General features: G+C 46.9%; 2 protein-coding genes across 2 annotated transcripts; both read right to left on the reverse strand.

Annotated features, from left to right (window-relative positions):
* Positions 1-1,791: 1,791 nt before the first annotated feature.
* Positions 1,792-5,082, reverse strand: LOC117850855 (uncharacterized). The gene is made up of 3 exons (XM_034732735.2): positions 4,941-5,082; positions 3,295-4,366; positions 1,792-3,187 (listed from the first exon to the last, which is right to left on the reverse strand). Exons 1-3 carry the CDS (start codon positions 4,968-4,970, stop codon positions 1,920-1,922), a joined length of 2,370 nt encoding a protein of 789 aa, XP_034588626.1. The 5' UTR covers positions 4,971-5,082; the 3' UTR covers positions 1,792-1,919.
* Positions 4,652-6,662, reverse strand: LOC117850856 (uncharacterized). The gene is made up of 6 exons (XM_034732737.2): positions 6,387-6,662; positions 6,092-6,247; positions 5,772-5,865; positions 5,583-5,665; positions 5,310-5,463; positions 4,652-5,175 (listed from the first exon to the last, which is right to left on the reverse strand). Exons 1-6 carry the CDS (start codon positions 6,525-6,527, stop codon positions 4,943-4,945), a joined length of 861 nt encoding a protein of 286 aa, XP_034588628.1. The 5' UTR covers positions 6,528-6,662; the 3' UTR covers positions 4,652-4,942.
* Between the last annotated feature and the right edge of the window lie 7,820 nt (positions 6,663-14,482).

Consider the following 14,482-nt stretch of genomic DNA (forward strand, 5'->3'; position numbering starts at 1 on the left):
AAGGCCGACCGGCCCCAACCCTAGCAGTGCAGGCAAGCTCGACCCCGACAGAGGCCCGCCGCCGTGGACCGCCGTGGCTGCCTTGGGTGGCGCCATCCCGGCGGAGCGAGCCGGCTGTCCCAAAGGCGTGGGTGTCCGACCGGCGCCACCCCAACGGAGTGAGCCGTTGGAGGGAGGAGAGGGAGGGGCGGCTCGCCGGCGAAGGGAGGGAGGAGAGGGCAGCACGGCTCATTGGAGGAGGGAGGAGGAGGGAGGCGCCACTCGTCGGAGGAGGGAGGGGGCTCCGATCCCAGCAGTGGGGACCGCTGGTGCGGGCCTCCAGCGACAGGGGTAGCGTAGGCGGGCGGACAACAATTTTTTTCCGCACGCAAGCACGTGGGCCTGCGCTTCAACGGCCACGCTATGCAAGGCCACAGGTGGCTCCGGCCAGGAATCCTTTGAGCGATATACCTATAGATATTTCAAATTTGTTGACGTTTTGGATATAAGGTCGGTCTTAGTGGAGGTTTCATCAAGAGTTTCATGACCATTAAATAATATGCCACATCAGCAAATTTTGTTGACGTGCAAGGATATTATGAGGAGAGAGGAGAAAGAATTTCATCACATGTGAGAGTAGTTTTATCGCCATGAAACCTAGCAGTTACATTTACCAAATTCTCAACCTGGATGACTTTGCCATGAAACTGTGCTCTGTACACTGGGATTGGCTTAATCTCACATTTCAACGAGTGACCGGTCTTTGTTGGTGGCTACGACGTATTTTTCTCTCTTCTCCAGTTTCGCTGAGATCATCTGTCTACATTCCATGTCAGCACGCGCGTTAGGTGCATATTCAAATGATACTTTGACACCGCAATTTTATTCACACTTATTGACTTCTGTTCTCGCCTTCACATGTCAAAAAAAATGCAGATTGATGCTGGATCATGAATGAGGAAACTCCCAGAAATAAAGGTTTTCCAGTAAAATTCGCGTCATCACTCATCAGCAAATTGAACATGCGTTCACATCATTTCTATGCAGCTGAAAAATGAAATGGAAAAGAAAAAACTAATCGCCATGTTTTGCATGTGGAGCAATAACGTGGAATGGTCGATAAAAGGGATAGCACGTATAGATTGAACAGAAAATCCATCTAACTGTTCACTGCAGTGCTGTTGACTGGAACAAATGACAATCGCCAGAGTCAGCAAGGGAAGATTTCTTGACCATCCCATGCGAAGAACGAACTTGCCTTTGTCGCTCTTCGTGACGTTGTCAATGTCATTGTCAATGTCAATGATGGAGAGGTGCTTCGATCTGTACAGAGAACTCTCTCGTGAAGAGCTTTTTCCATGGGGACGTTTCTCTGAAATGGCCGTGAGAGTTCAGTGTCCACGGTTCCTGGATGTAGTAGGATGCAGGCAATGCTGTCCTTCCTGCCAAAGCTGCACTGACACTATCTTCCTCACTGCATGACATGAGGCAACGAAATCCATGAAACAAATAATGGCAGGTGAAGTTCTGATAGCTGCACAAGCACTAGTAATGTAAGTGACATTCCGTCAGGTTCTTAATCCACGCTGTCAAATGCAACAGTTTATTCAGAGCATTACTAATCTCTGGATCAAGTGAATTCCCTGACTGCTAATCCAAACCCTCCTATCTTACCTTCGTTTGCCTTTTCTTCTCCAACGCCCTGTTCAGTGTTCATACGGTCGCCTGATTAGTTCCAGGATTGCGCTCACAAGAGGTCCAAAGAGAACAGTTCGCCATCAAATGCTTCGTTCTTGACTTTACCCGTTGAAATAATTTCAAATACTGGCTATGAACTATCATATATAGATAAAAATAAGTACAGTGCAATGATCTGAAAGACTGAAACCCAGATTACATGACACAGAAGTTTCGTTCGTCTGGCATTACATCAAACTTGACTAGTCCGACAGCTCCGTGGCGCTGGAACGCCCAATGCCGTTGCTGCCGCCGTCTCTTACCGTCGCCGCTTCCAAAGACGACGATGTGGAGCCAGGACGGTCGGCCGGCAGCCAGTACGTCGCCACCGGCATCTTCGACGGCAGCCTTGGCTGCGGCGCCTCGAACCGCAGCACGTTGACGGCCTGCCTGATGGTCGGACGCACGCTGCGGTCAGGGTGCGCGCACCAGAGCCCTACGACCATCACGCACGCCATCTCCCGGGCGTCGAAGTCGCCGTCGAGCCGCGCGTCGGCGGCGTCGAGGAGGCGGTCGCCGCCGTACGAGTTCCAGACCCAGTGCACGAGGTGGACGTAGTCGTCGTCTTCCTCCCTCACGAGCACGGCCGGCCGCCGGCCGCAGGCGATCTCGAGGAGGAGGACGCCGAAGCTGTACACGTCGGACTCGACGCTGGCCCGCCCGGCGAACAGGCTCTCCGGGTCCATGTACCCTATCGTGCCGGCGACGCCCGTCGTGTGGGAGCGGCGGCCGTCGTCGATGAGCCTGGCGAGCCCGAAGTCGCCGAGCTTCGCGGTGAAGGACGCGTCCAGCATGACGTTGCTCGGCTTCACATCGCGGTGCACCACGCGCCGCTCGGTCTCCTGGTGCAGGTACAGCAGCGCGTCGCCGACGCCGAGGGCGGCGGCGTACCTCGCCGGCCACGCCAGCACGCCCTCCGGGTCGTAGAGGTGCGCGTCGAGGCTGCCGTTGTGCATCAGCTCGTAGACGAGGAGGAGGTCGCCGTCGCCGGCGCCGCCATGGCACCAGCCGATGAGCTGCACGAGGTTCCGGTGCCGGAGCCGGCTGATGATCCTCACCTCCGAGACGAACTCCTTCCAGCCCTGCCGCGAGGTCTCCGACACCCTCTTCACGGCGACGTCGCGGTGGTTCCCGTCGGTCAGGAAGCCGGCGTACACGGAGCCGAAGCCTCCTCTCCCGAGCCTCCGGTCGTCGGAGAAGTTTCCGGTGGCTGCGGCAAGCTCGTCATAGCAGAATGGATGGGGCCCAGTCACCCCCTCTAGCTCGATGTCATCCACGGGTATACCGCGGAAAAGTCTCGCACCGCCATTAGATGATTGGCTGGTTGCCTTCAACATGTTGACCGTGGGGTTCTGCTTCTGCCGTTTCCGCTTCCAGAGGCAGAACAAAGCCGGGACGCCGATGATGAGCAAAGCGACAGCGGCCACTCCGGCGGCCACTGCCGGCCACTGCCGCTTCGCATGAAGGACACCTTGATTCCCCAAAGTAGGCCCAAACCATTCATCAGGATTGTTAATTTTCGATGGCACACGAGGAATCAAACACGACCGCACAACAAAAAATGGCGAACGAACTCACCGTAGTGGCACCCAACGCCGCCGGCAAAGCCGTCGCCGGTCATCCCGTCCGAGCACGCGCACTGGTGACCCCACGCTCCGCTCGGCGTCTTGACGTCGTGGCAGATCGCGTTGTGAGCGCACTCGCCGTCAGCAGCAGCATCTTCACACGTCCCGTTGAGCCACCACCCCAGCTCCGCCACGCCGACCTCCATCGACGGCACCTCACCCTGAGTGTCCCCGTACACAATAGCCGTCAGCAGGTTCGCAACGCACCCAGCAGCATCCACGTCGTCCAACATCATGAACTGGCCCTGGCCCCTCAATGCAGCAGAGCTGTTCGGCGGCGGCGGTGGCGTGTAAACGCACGTCCAGGCGGTGTCGTTGCCACACTGCGCCGTGCGGAGCAGCATGGACATGATGTCTGCTGAGACGGTGCAGTTGGACACGGAGGGCAGCAGCGCACGGCAGCCATCGCGGAGGAAGAGACCGGTGTGGGAGGTGAAGCCGTAGCCACCGCCGCCGCTGAGCGACGCCTTGGCGTGGACGACGCCGGGAAAGCTGGTGTTGAAGTCGCCGTGAACGCTGGCGTTGATGACGCGGGGACCGCTGAGCGTGACGCCGCGGTTGCAGAACGGAGCAAGGGCGACCATAAAAGTGGAGGCGGTTGAGTTGAACGAGAGGATGGGCATAAAAGTGGAGGCGGTTGAGTTGAACGAGAGGATGGGGTACGGCGCCGCCCCGGTGCTGCTGTCTGGGAGGAGCGGCGTCGAGGTGGTGGCGTTGCAGGCCAGGAGGATGGGGCAGTCCCCCGAGAAGCCAAATGGGTATGGAACGAAGAAGCTGTTGCACCAATGGTTACAACGACCGCCACCATTGGCGGCAGTGGTGGGCACAGCAGCAGCAGTGAGCAAGATAAGGGGGACGACGAAGAGGTCCATGTTCTGCAGTTCTGCTACGCTAGCTTGCGCACGGTAAGAACAGTGGTCTTTGCTGGCGGCTAAAACGGAGTTTTTTCCCTCTTCTGTGGCTCTTTCAAATATCATTGTCGTTGATTTCTCTTTTGGATCATCGGAAAATAACCGCGTGCATATCTGAAAAATAATGATGCCACAATTTCAAGTTCAATTTCGTGCAATTTTAGGCGCTAAAAAACCACTGGTCAAGAAAACATCAGCCCCGAATACTGGAAATGTTGTAGCAAATGATAAGGACGTGCGCATACAAAAATATCAGCGTGCGTGAAATAAAACTAGGGTGAATGTAATTTTTTTTTTGTGGGTTCAAATGTAATCAAGACTAAGGTGCAACATAGCCTCCAGGATACGTCGGAATGAAATTCAGGGTACGTGATACAGACGGCGATAACTAATGGATCATTAGCATGAAAACCTTTAATAAGCAAAGGACATCGATAAAATTTGTGTCATCAGCAAACATCCCGTCATTTCTATGTAGCTCAGAGCGAATGAGAAAGGAAAACACTACTCGCTCTTATGTAATCTTCAAACATTTGTAATTCGAATTCTACTTCTTAAATGAAAGGCAGTGCTCCTGCCAGTAATGTTTTCAAAAAAAAAAAGAAAGAAAGGAAAACACTGTCGAGTTAAAATCAAGGCTGGTGTTGACTACTGTGCTGTAGACTGAAATGGGTGAATGTGTGATTACCATCACCAAGGAATTTCTTCCCCATCCCATGCGAAGAACTTGCCGTTGTCACTTTTCTTGACGTTGTCAATGATGGAGAGGAGCTTCTGCACGGAGAACTCTCTCGTGAAGAGCTTATCCTTGGGGACATTCTTCTGAAATGGCCGTGAGAGGTCAGTGTCCACAGTTCCTGGATGTAGCAGAATGCAGGCAATGTTGTCCTTCCTTCCAAACTCCACTGACACAGTCTTCGTCACTGCATAAGACATGAGCAACGAACTTCAGGAAGCAAATCATGACAGATGGATTTTAACAGCTGCACAAGCACTAGGTTACTCAAGACAGATAGTGATAAACTGAGAACAGGGGAACTTCTTGGTGTTCACATACACTGATTAAGCGCAGTTTTAGAAGCTCTGTATGCATGCCAGCCTCCTAGACCATTGTCCCCTATGGAACTGACTCTAGCGCTCATGTTTGCAACCAATGAGAATCCTCTCCCGGTCTCGGAGCGACCACCAGCCTTCAGTAACGGCCACATGTGCTGGCAAAAAAGAGGATCGATTCAGACTCCAGCATTAGTAGTGTCGCAATGACTGGCAAGCAGAATGTTGATACCACCACAAGAGACGGAAAGAATTGAAATGAAGCAATGAGTTTCACCTTGATCACTAAGATAGGGCCGACTGCATTGACCTCATAGGCCAGCAGCAGAGATGATTTCTGAACTTTGCTCAATGTAGTCTCTGTGACAGGGGACACAAGAAATTCGGTTTCAGATAAGTAACTAGGGAATTGATGCTTGCTGACTTCTCAATGTTGTGTGAAACGTGATCGAGGGAGAGAATCCACCTGGTTGTATCACGTTTGGGATGGAAAGGATGCCAGTGGAGTTGATCAGCAGGTCAAGAGAACCGTGGGTCTCCCCAATCGAGGCAGCGGCGGCCTGCAATGGAAGAATCAAATTTTGCACAATAGCCTGCGTTTTACTAGCACTACGAACAGCACAATTAAGCAGAATCAGTGGGCGATGTGCCAGTAAACTTCATCAGGTTGTGTTGATGACAGATAGAACTGTTTATTCAGGAGCACTCCGCCTGACTACTCTATGAACCAAACAAATTTCCCCTGTCTGCAGCAATGCCGAGAAGCACCAATGTGTCTGTACCTACCTCTATGGTGCCCTCGTCGGTGACGTCGATCGGCAGGACGGTGAGGCGCCCCGGCGCGTGCTCCTCCTTGAGCTTCTGGAGCTCCGCGGCGGACCCCGGCGCGCGGCACGTGGCGACGACGCGGCCCTGGTCGCTTCTCCGCAGCAGCTGCCGCACCTGCACCAGCACCGGATTTGCCAGCACCCAAGCGAATCAATCGGAGCGAATCGCGGATACGGATGGGAAAGGGACGGGGGGGCGGATGCGGGGAAGGCGCGAAATGGGGACGGGCATAGGCGCTAGGCGGAGGACTCACGAACTCGAGGCCGATCCCCCGGGACGCGCCCTGCACCATGGCCACGCCGCCGGCGCCGGCGCCGGCGGAGGCCGAGGCGGAGAAGGCCCTCGTGGCCACCGCCAGCCTCGCCATCGCTCCTCCTCCTCCTCCTCCCCTCATCGGCGGATTCGGGCCCGACCCCGCTTCAATGCAACAAGGATTGGAGAGGTGGGTGGAGAGTTGGGTTGCGCAGTAATGGTGGCGCCCGTGCTCGGGTCCGGGATTCTCACGGCTCAACGCCCGGACACGTATTCCTTTCCTTCCTTCCCATCTCTCCTCTCTCTCTCACACACACGCGCGCGCACTAGCAGAGCCTTGTGAGGCCCATAGGATGATTGGGCCTGCGCGTGCGTACACACACTTGGCCCACCATCTGCTTTGAGCCTTCTGATTGTCCGTCCTGTTGTTGGCCCACCATGTCACTGAACCTGGAGAATTTTCGTCAAGTCTCATGTCCCAGCCAAACAACTGCCCAACCATCTCCACAAGAAAATTACTTAGCAGGGGTCCACCATGGGGCAGGGCGATCCCCCGGATTCCATGAAGGTAGCAGGGGACATTGGAATGCTATTTTTTCATTCAGCGGTTTTCATCTGGACAATCCGTTTGCTGATCACGATTTTGGTCTGGGGGTTTCCGTGTGGCAGGGTTTTTGGAGGTACTTCTTCAGAAGCATTTGGGTGCGCGGTGGCTACAAGGATTGCATATATTATGCCGTGTTTGGGCTTGGGGATTCAGGCTACCGGAAGTACAATGTGACTAGTCTCTTCTAACCAAAACCTTACAATTAAGCTGCTACTGTGCTAGTACGTGTGTTGCTTTTAAATTATACCTTCTTGTTTTTAATTCCCTCTCCACTGTTGTGTTTGCAATGTAGTTTCCTGCAAAGAAGCTCGATCAGAGGCTTTTAGATCTTGGTGCAAAGCGAATCATAGAGAAAGGTTTAGGGGACGATCAGAATCCTGCAGGGTATGATTTTGATATCTACCATTTTTTCCACTTGATATTGTTTCTATGTTCACAAGTAAGCTTTGGAGAAGTCACATGTCATATATTTTTTTTACTGAAATTTTAAGATTTTTTTCTTTGGGTTGGAGAGCAATTCATCAAAGATATATACTAAGATAATTTTGTTTTTTTATACCAGATATGAAGGAGCTCTAGATCCATGGTTGCAGTCTTTGTGAAAATCACTGAATGAAACAAATCCGTCACTGTTACCTAGAATATCAGATATCATTCATCCCAATTTGGATGCTTTGGGGATGCAAAGGTCGAAGTCATCTGTTACTCAGCTCCCTGACATTTCAGGTATGAGGTCTCAATCTTGATAATATTCACCTGCAATCTGTAAACTGTCGAGTAACATTTCTTCCCAAAGATTCTAACATTTCTATTACCAGACTCCAAGAGATTAATTGAGAGAGCACGCTCTATGTCCCCTGCTCTGAAGTTCCATAATGATGGAGAGCCACAATACATGTTACAATTAGTATCTTCTGTATCCTCTCCATGAGCTTAAACAGTTTAGGTATTTTTATTTTATTCTTATTACTCATTTATAGATGAAGTCAATCTAGCAATTCTAGACGCGGATATACATTGGTTGGGGAATCTTCTGCACCTACATATTATTTTTTGATAAAGGCACCTAGTTATAAATATTTCTGTGTATATTTCTGTATGTATTAGGTTGCTGAATTATTGCTCCTCAGAAAATTTCATCTCCTGCACACATCCATCAGTGGTTGAAAGTGTCTAAGGACTGGATTTTGATCTATATAAAATGAAAAATAGCAAAAAAGAACTAAATAATTGCAACTGAGTGAAAATACTGAAGAATAGTTTGAGGCTGTAGTATAACAAACAACAGGACAATCTATTGTTCATTCTCTACTTGTGTTGTGACTAAGATAAATTGATGGTGCAACAGGTGTGTGGTAATTTAGTATATCCATCTTTATTTTATCGACGTCTGTTGTTGATGACATTGCTAACCTTTTTAGGTAACAAATCAACGTTTGACAAAGGAGGACTCTGAAACAGATGTCCGCCACTTTGAATTGAAAGATACATGTTCTGTATGTTCTTTGTTTTCTTTTGGCCAGATGGTATTGGTTTGCTTCTTGTGAACAAGATTGAAAGATTGTTGTTTGTGCCATGATAGGCCATCAGATACCAAGTTCGTGATGTTCTAGAAATTCTACCAAGTCAGAATCCAGCAGCTGTTGTTTCTTTCATTAAACGATGCAATTTGGATCTAGATTGTTACATAATGGTATGTATATCTGTTCAATCTTGCAGATTTAGCTTTTGATATCTTTGTGTGCACAAGCACTTTTCTTTGCACCCTTCTTCCTCTTATATCTGATGAACCGGCACGATCCTCACAGAAATCGGCATTACTTTTGTAACGGCTAGCATCACAATTTGGACAATTTTCCAATGCTACGTACTCACCGCGGTACAATATACAGTGGTTCATGCACGCGTGTATTCTTTGCACACGTATCTTCAATGGATTGATAATCTTCTTTGCTTTGTATGTGTTTTTTAGCACAAATTTATGTGTTGGGAGCAACTTGCCCAGCAGAGTAAGGAGATCATTGAAACTATTGTCTGACCAGCCGAATTTAGCCTTCATCAGGATCAGAAGATGAAGGACAAAACGCAACACTATCCACTCCTCCCCACATCCCTCATACATACGGTCCTTTGCTGCCTTCTTAAGTGTGTCGAAATTCTCTAACCCTTTAGCACTCCCTAGCAACATGTCTGGTTCAATGTGGCACAATATGTCCTCCATATCAATATCACGTTCCTCGTCCACCTGTAGTTCCACACGCGCATATGTTTGATCACCATTTTGATCTCCACGGTCATAATCATCATCCATCATAACATGATCATTTTCGTTTGCATCATCACCACCCACTTCATCAGAGCCAGTATCGATGTCTATGTTGTTGAAAGTACCTCTTGCCTCACCATGGTGGGACCAAATTGTGTATCTATCCTCAAAATCTTGCTTTATCAAATGTCTCTTGATGACATCAGTATTCTCCCATACAGTATTGTTGCTACAATCAAAACACGGACAACGTATTTGCTTTATCTTGCAAATGTGAGCGTGCTTCTTCGCAGCCTCCACAAACTTTGATACATCTGACATGAATGTATGCGAATGTCTCCGTATACCATAGAGCATGCCATGCTCTATGATCCATCTTTAACAACCTATGACAACAATTCTATATTATATTAACTAATTTAATGAGCAACCTGTATGAGTGATATGGCTGAAGCTTGCAAGGACGCTTGCAAGCAAATGAAAATCATGGCACAGCCATGTCTCCACTCCCCTGCAAGGTGTTCGACAGAAAATGGTAACACCCACATCTTATGATATTGTATGTTTCATACCAGAACCAAGGAATTGGTCATCTTCTTCGAGTAGGATATGATGATAGTATACTAATCGGATGGTCATTTTTTCCAAATTTTTTAGACCAAAGGCCCTTGGCCCTGCTTATATTGAAAGCAAAGCAACCGTCTTGCTGGGGATACCAGCTTTACAAGAATATAGCCCTATTACATTTCAAGCGAATCATCATCAGAATTACTTCCTACCACATAAAAGTGAAAACTAAGCAACGCTTACAGAAGCTAGGGAACAAATCCCAGGGACTTGATTAGCCACCGCTATTCAATCTCACTTCTAGCAACAGGTCACTGAAACAAAAGAAAAACATCCTCTTGTTTGCCTCCAGCTCCCACCCGCTGTCTCCTGGTTAATGTCTTCAGAAGATCACCTCACCATCAGCGATGGTCAGATTCCCTCCAACCCTTGTATTAGCTTCTGCAACAAATCTTCCCGCTTTGCTTGCCCCTCCACGGATGCCATCCTGCTCCAATGCTGCAGAAAACCAATGGATTTATAAGCCAGAGCTTTGGGGTTAGTCAAAAGGATATTGGAGAAGACCCAATCATTCCTAGTGCGCCATATCGCCCAGCTCACACCCGCCAGAAGAAAAAGCATCAAGTTATCTCCACTCCCACCCCCAAGGACCCATTTAGCCTATGCTCTGCGAAATCACTAAGGTCAACAGGGATAAAGTCACATCCTAGGCTATCTCTGACCCAACACCATATAAAGGACGCCAAGGGGCATCAGAAAATGAGGTGATCAGCATCCTCTTTTTCCTTGCAAAGTTTGCATTCCTCCGGACCGTCCCAGTTTCTTCTTGATGTAGGGCTTGAAACATCATGTATCAAAATGGCATTTGGAGGCTTTCAGCTGGTAGATGTTCTTGCTCATGTCAGTTCCATGATAAATAGAATGCTTGCAACCCCTACTATTTAGTATTATGTTATAGATTCTGGATTCACATTTTGATCATTGCCTGCTTAAAGTTCTACTGGAATAGGGTTTTGTTAGCCAGTCGTACTAATTGGAGCTTCTGATATGGATGTAGCTGGTATCTCTAATGCCTTTTCGCAAGCAAATTGGTGCATATATGTAAAGATTTGAGCCTGCGACTAATGACAAACATCCACTAAACCTTTTGAGCTTCCTCGCAATAAAATTTGTAATTGATCTTACTCTTACTTTATATTGTACTACTAGAAATAGCTAGGGTTAAAAAAACTTGATCTGATTTCGGAAATGGTGCCTTCTTATGGGAACAGCTAACATAAGATATGATGAGTTTTGCTTTGATGGCCTTGCATAAGCATGCTAGCTTAATTACTCATAGATCTTAATTCTCCATTGTGAGCTCTGCAATATGAAGTGATTGTTTGATGCAATAGGACCTTATCCCTTAACTATCTACTATGCTTGTTCCAGTATTCAAGTTAACTTTCTTGCAATTTTCTATTCTGTATTTGCGATGCCTGTGATTCTGATACTACAGTAGCACGTTCTCAACATTCTTCTGTGTTCATCAATTCTGTCTGGCTCACTACCGGAAACTGGGTGTTTGCCGAGCGCTAAAATGTTTGCCGAGTACATTCTATCAGGCACTCGGCAAAGAAGATATTTGCCGAGTGCTAACAGAAAATACTCGACAAAATATTTACACTCGGCAAAAAAAGAAAAAAACACTCGGCAAACGAGAAAAAAAAAACACTCAGCGAGGCACTCGGCAAAGAACCGCCACGTGGACATCCGTTAGTACGTTTGCCGAGTGTCCATGAGTGGAAGCACTCGGCAAACAAATACACTCGGCAAAAAGAGGGAAAAAACACTCGGCAAAGTTTGGCACTCGGCAAAAGAGAAAAAAAACACTCGGCAAAGGGAGGCGCTCGACAAAGAACGTGCCATGTGTCCATCCGTTAATATGTTTGCCGAGTGTATATCTGTGGCACTCGGCAAATAATTTTATTTTTTTCTTTTGTAACCTTGAAACTTTTTCTACTCTCAACATACAACATGTGGTATTCCATGTTAAAATTTGGTATATCTCTGGATCTATTTGCTATATTTAATTAATTTATTGTATTTCTAGGAATTTTTTGGTATAAGTCAAATTTGAACTGTAAGTGATTCAAATAATAGAATAAAATAAGTAGAAAAATGATATTCATGTTATTTAGTCCAGTGTTAGGCCTTACCTGGGTGAAAAGAAATTTCAAACATCTTGTTTGGAAAACACGACCACGAACGTGTGGCCGATTTGTTTTTAAATTCTTAAAAAAAGCAAACAAAGTCTGTCTTTGCGTCGTCATGTTGCTTTTTTTTGCCAAGCGTCGATTTTAGCACTCGGCGAAGTCTTTGCCGAGTGCCCAATAAAAAACACTTGGGAAAGAAACCTTTGCCAGCACTGTGGATGCCATGTGCTGTTTGCCGAGTGTAACACTCGGCAAAACCTTTGCCAAGTATTTTTTGGACTTCGCTGTGTGCCGTGGACACACGGCAAAGCTACTGTTGCTGGTAGTGGCTGCTAGGAATTTCACCTTGTTCCCTACTGTCATGCAATAGCAGAGTGCTGCAGCACCCGTTCAACGCATGGAAGTTAAGATTGAATCTATGCACGTCGGCTATTTATTTGACTTTTTCTTGCTCCTATAGCAACATTTTAATTATTATCATATCAACATATAGCCCGTGCACGCGCGGGTATTTTCTTGTACAGACATGTGGCATTTTTTTGACCTCGAACACTTGTTGATTTGCCACACATTTGTTTGTGTAGACCAACTTGCCTGAATTTGAGGACCAGAGAAAATTGTTAATCGACGCTATGTGATTTTGAATGGTTGCATGATAGCCTTGCTGAGAGGTAGAAAGGCATTTTTATGCCTCCCCTTCCAGAGAAGAATGCTATTGGTAAGATCCCAAATTATTTTTTCATTTAATCTCTTTCGGACAGGAAATCTCTGGGTGGCTGAACAATTGTGCTAATAATCTGTGGACAGAGAAATTCAGGTTTAGCAAGGAGTTCATTGAATTGTGGCACCAAGCTTTGGACTTATTCACTAACAGGATAGCTTCATAGCTTCACACCCTGAACTCAAGCAAAGTAAAGTCTTGAGGGTATTTTTGCAGGCAGATGAAGAGGTAAAATATTTCAACTGTTACGATTAGCCTGTGTTTTAGTTAAGCTTCTTTTTTGAAATCAAAGTATTGTACTTTCTAGAGAAATGTGTATGATCAGTCTTCGGAATGAAACGCACGTCCTTAGCGTAGCTGCCAGCAGCCACACAATTCATGTCTACTGAAAGCAGACGAATTGCTCGGTAGTAACAGTAAGTGTGCTTGCACTCAAATCATTTCGGAGAATTATTTTTTAAGAAAGTGTGTGTTGAAAATATAATGCTCATTAAAATATACTTCTAGCTTGCCATTATGAGTTTTTCTGATTTTCGCACTGTTTATACAGAGCTGAAAATTTATGTCACCAACCAACATTTTTCTTCTCACATTCTTGCTAAACCGGGTGATTGAATTACCATAATTGGTTAGTGTTCGATGAAATTAGAATGCAGGTACATACACTTCTTGCATGCCAGTATGCCACTATAAGAGTTTTTGAGTTTTTTCACACTTTGTTTGTGTATGGTTGAAAAATCATGACAGTGACACCGACCAATCCTTTTCTTTTCACATGCTTGTTAAATCAAGTGATTGAATTATGAAAAATTTGCATCCTGGTGGAACAGGTATTATGCTTTTACTTCCAAGTTCTCAAGGTTGAAGTAGCACTTGCCCAGCCCATCACTGTGCCGCCTGGCTCCCATCGCCCTCCGGCAACAAGATGACTGGCTTAGCGCGAGGGCCTAATTGCAGTCCACATGTTTTGCATTTATAGGCAAAATGGTAGTTTCTTCCGGTTGAATTTGTACTTTGACACAATAATAATGTATTGAGACGAATTAAGTGGCTTTGCCACCTGTTAACGTGTGTTCTATAAAGAGTACTCTTCTAAAAATATAAAATCTATGTTTATTTTCTAAAACACGTGCACTCCTGAATACAAGAGCGCGCGCAAATGGATTCAGTGGTTAATGGAGTCACGCGTGAACCTTTACAGCATTCCATTTCATATCAAACGACCCCAAACAATATCAAATATCCACTAACATTTTACTGATGATCGCCGCGCCGGATCATACACTTGATATGGGGAATTGGCAACATACACTTGACACCATGCCACACTTTAAGAGGAAAAAAATCCCCATACATCTGGTCATGAGAAATTAAAACCAAGTGAAAACTTATCTATAGCTGACAAACTTTGATAGCTGCTGGTGGCTACCTCACAAAAAGATCCAGCGCAGATAACTCGACCGAAGCCTACAATGCCCCAGTTTTTAAATCGTAGCCGGACAAACTTTGGTAGCTGCTGGTGGCTACCTCACAAAAATATCCAGCATAGATGACCGAAGCCTACTATTCCTACTAATCACCCAGTTTTTAAACCGTAGCCTGACAATCTTTGGCAGCTGCTGGTGGCTACCTCACAACAATATCCAGCACAGATAACTCAACCGTAGCCTGACAATCTTTTGTAGCTGCTGGTGACTACCTCAAAAAAATATCCAGCACAGATAACTCAACCGTAGTCTGT

Source organism: Setaria viridis, chromosome 3 (assembly GCF_005286985.2).
Source record: "Setaria viridis chromosome 3, Setaria_viridis_v4.0, whole genome shotgun sequence".
Lineage (NCBI taxonomy): Eukaryota > Viridiplantae > Streptophyta > Magnoliopsida > Poales > Poaceae > Setaria > Setaria viridis.

Coding starts and splice junctions, on each gene's coding strand:
- LOC117850855 (XM_034732735.2), bottom strand. CDS start 4,970: ATGGGATGGGGAAGAAATTCCTTGGTGATG. Junction 4,367..4,940: donor GAAGAAATTCCTTGGTGATG/GTAATCACACAT, acceptor ATTATTTTTCAG/ATATGCACGCGGTTATTTTC. Junction 3,188..3,294: donor CGGCGTTGGGTGCCACTACG/GTGAGTTCGTTC, acceptor TGGGGAATCAAG/GTGTCCTTCATGCGAAGCGG.
- LOC117850856 (XM_034732737.2), bottom strand. CDS start 6,527: ATGAGGGGAGGAGGAGGAGGAGGAGCGATGGCGAGGCTGGCGGTGGCC. Junction 5,666..5,771: donor CCCAAACGTGATACAACCAG/GTGGATTCTCTC, acceptor CCCCTGTCACAG/AGACTACATTGAGCAAAGTT. Junction 5,464..5,582: donor GCCCTATCTTAGTGATCAAG/GTGAAACTCATT, acceptor CTTTTTTGCCAG/CACATGTGGCCGTTACTGAA.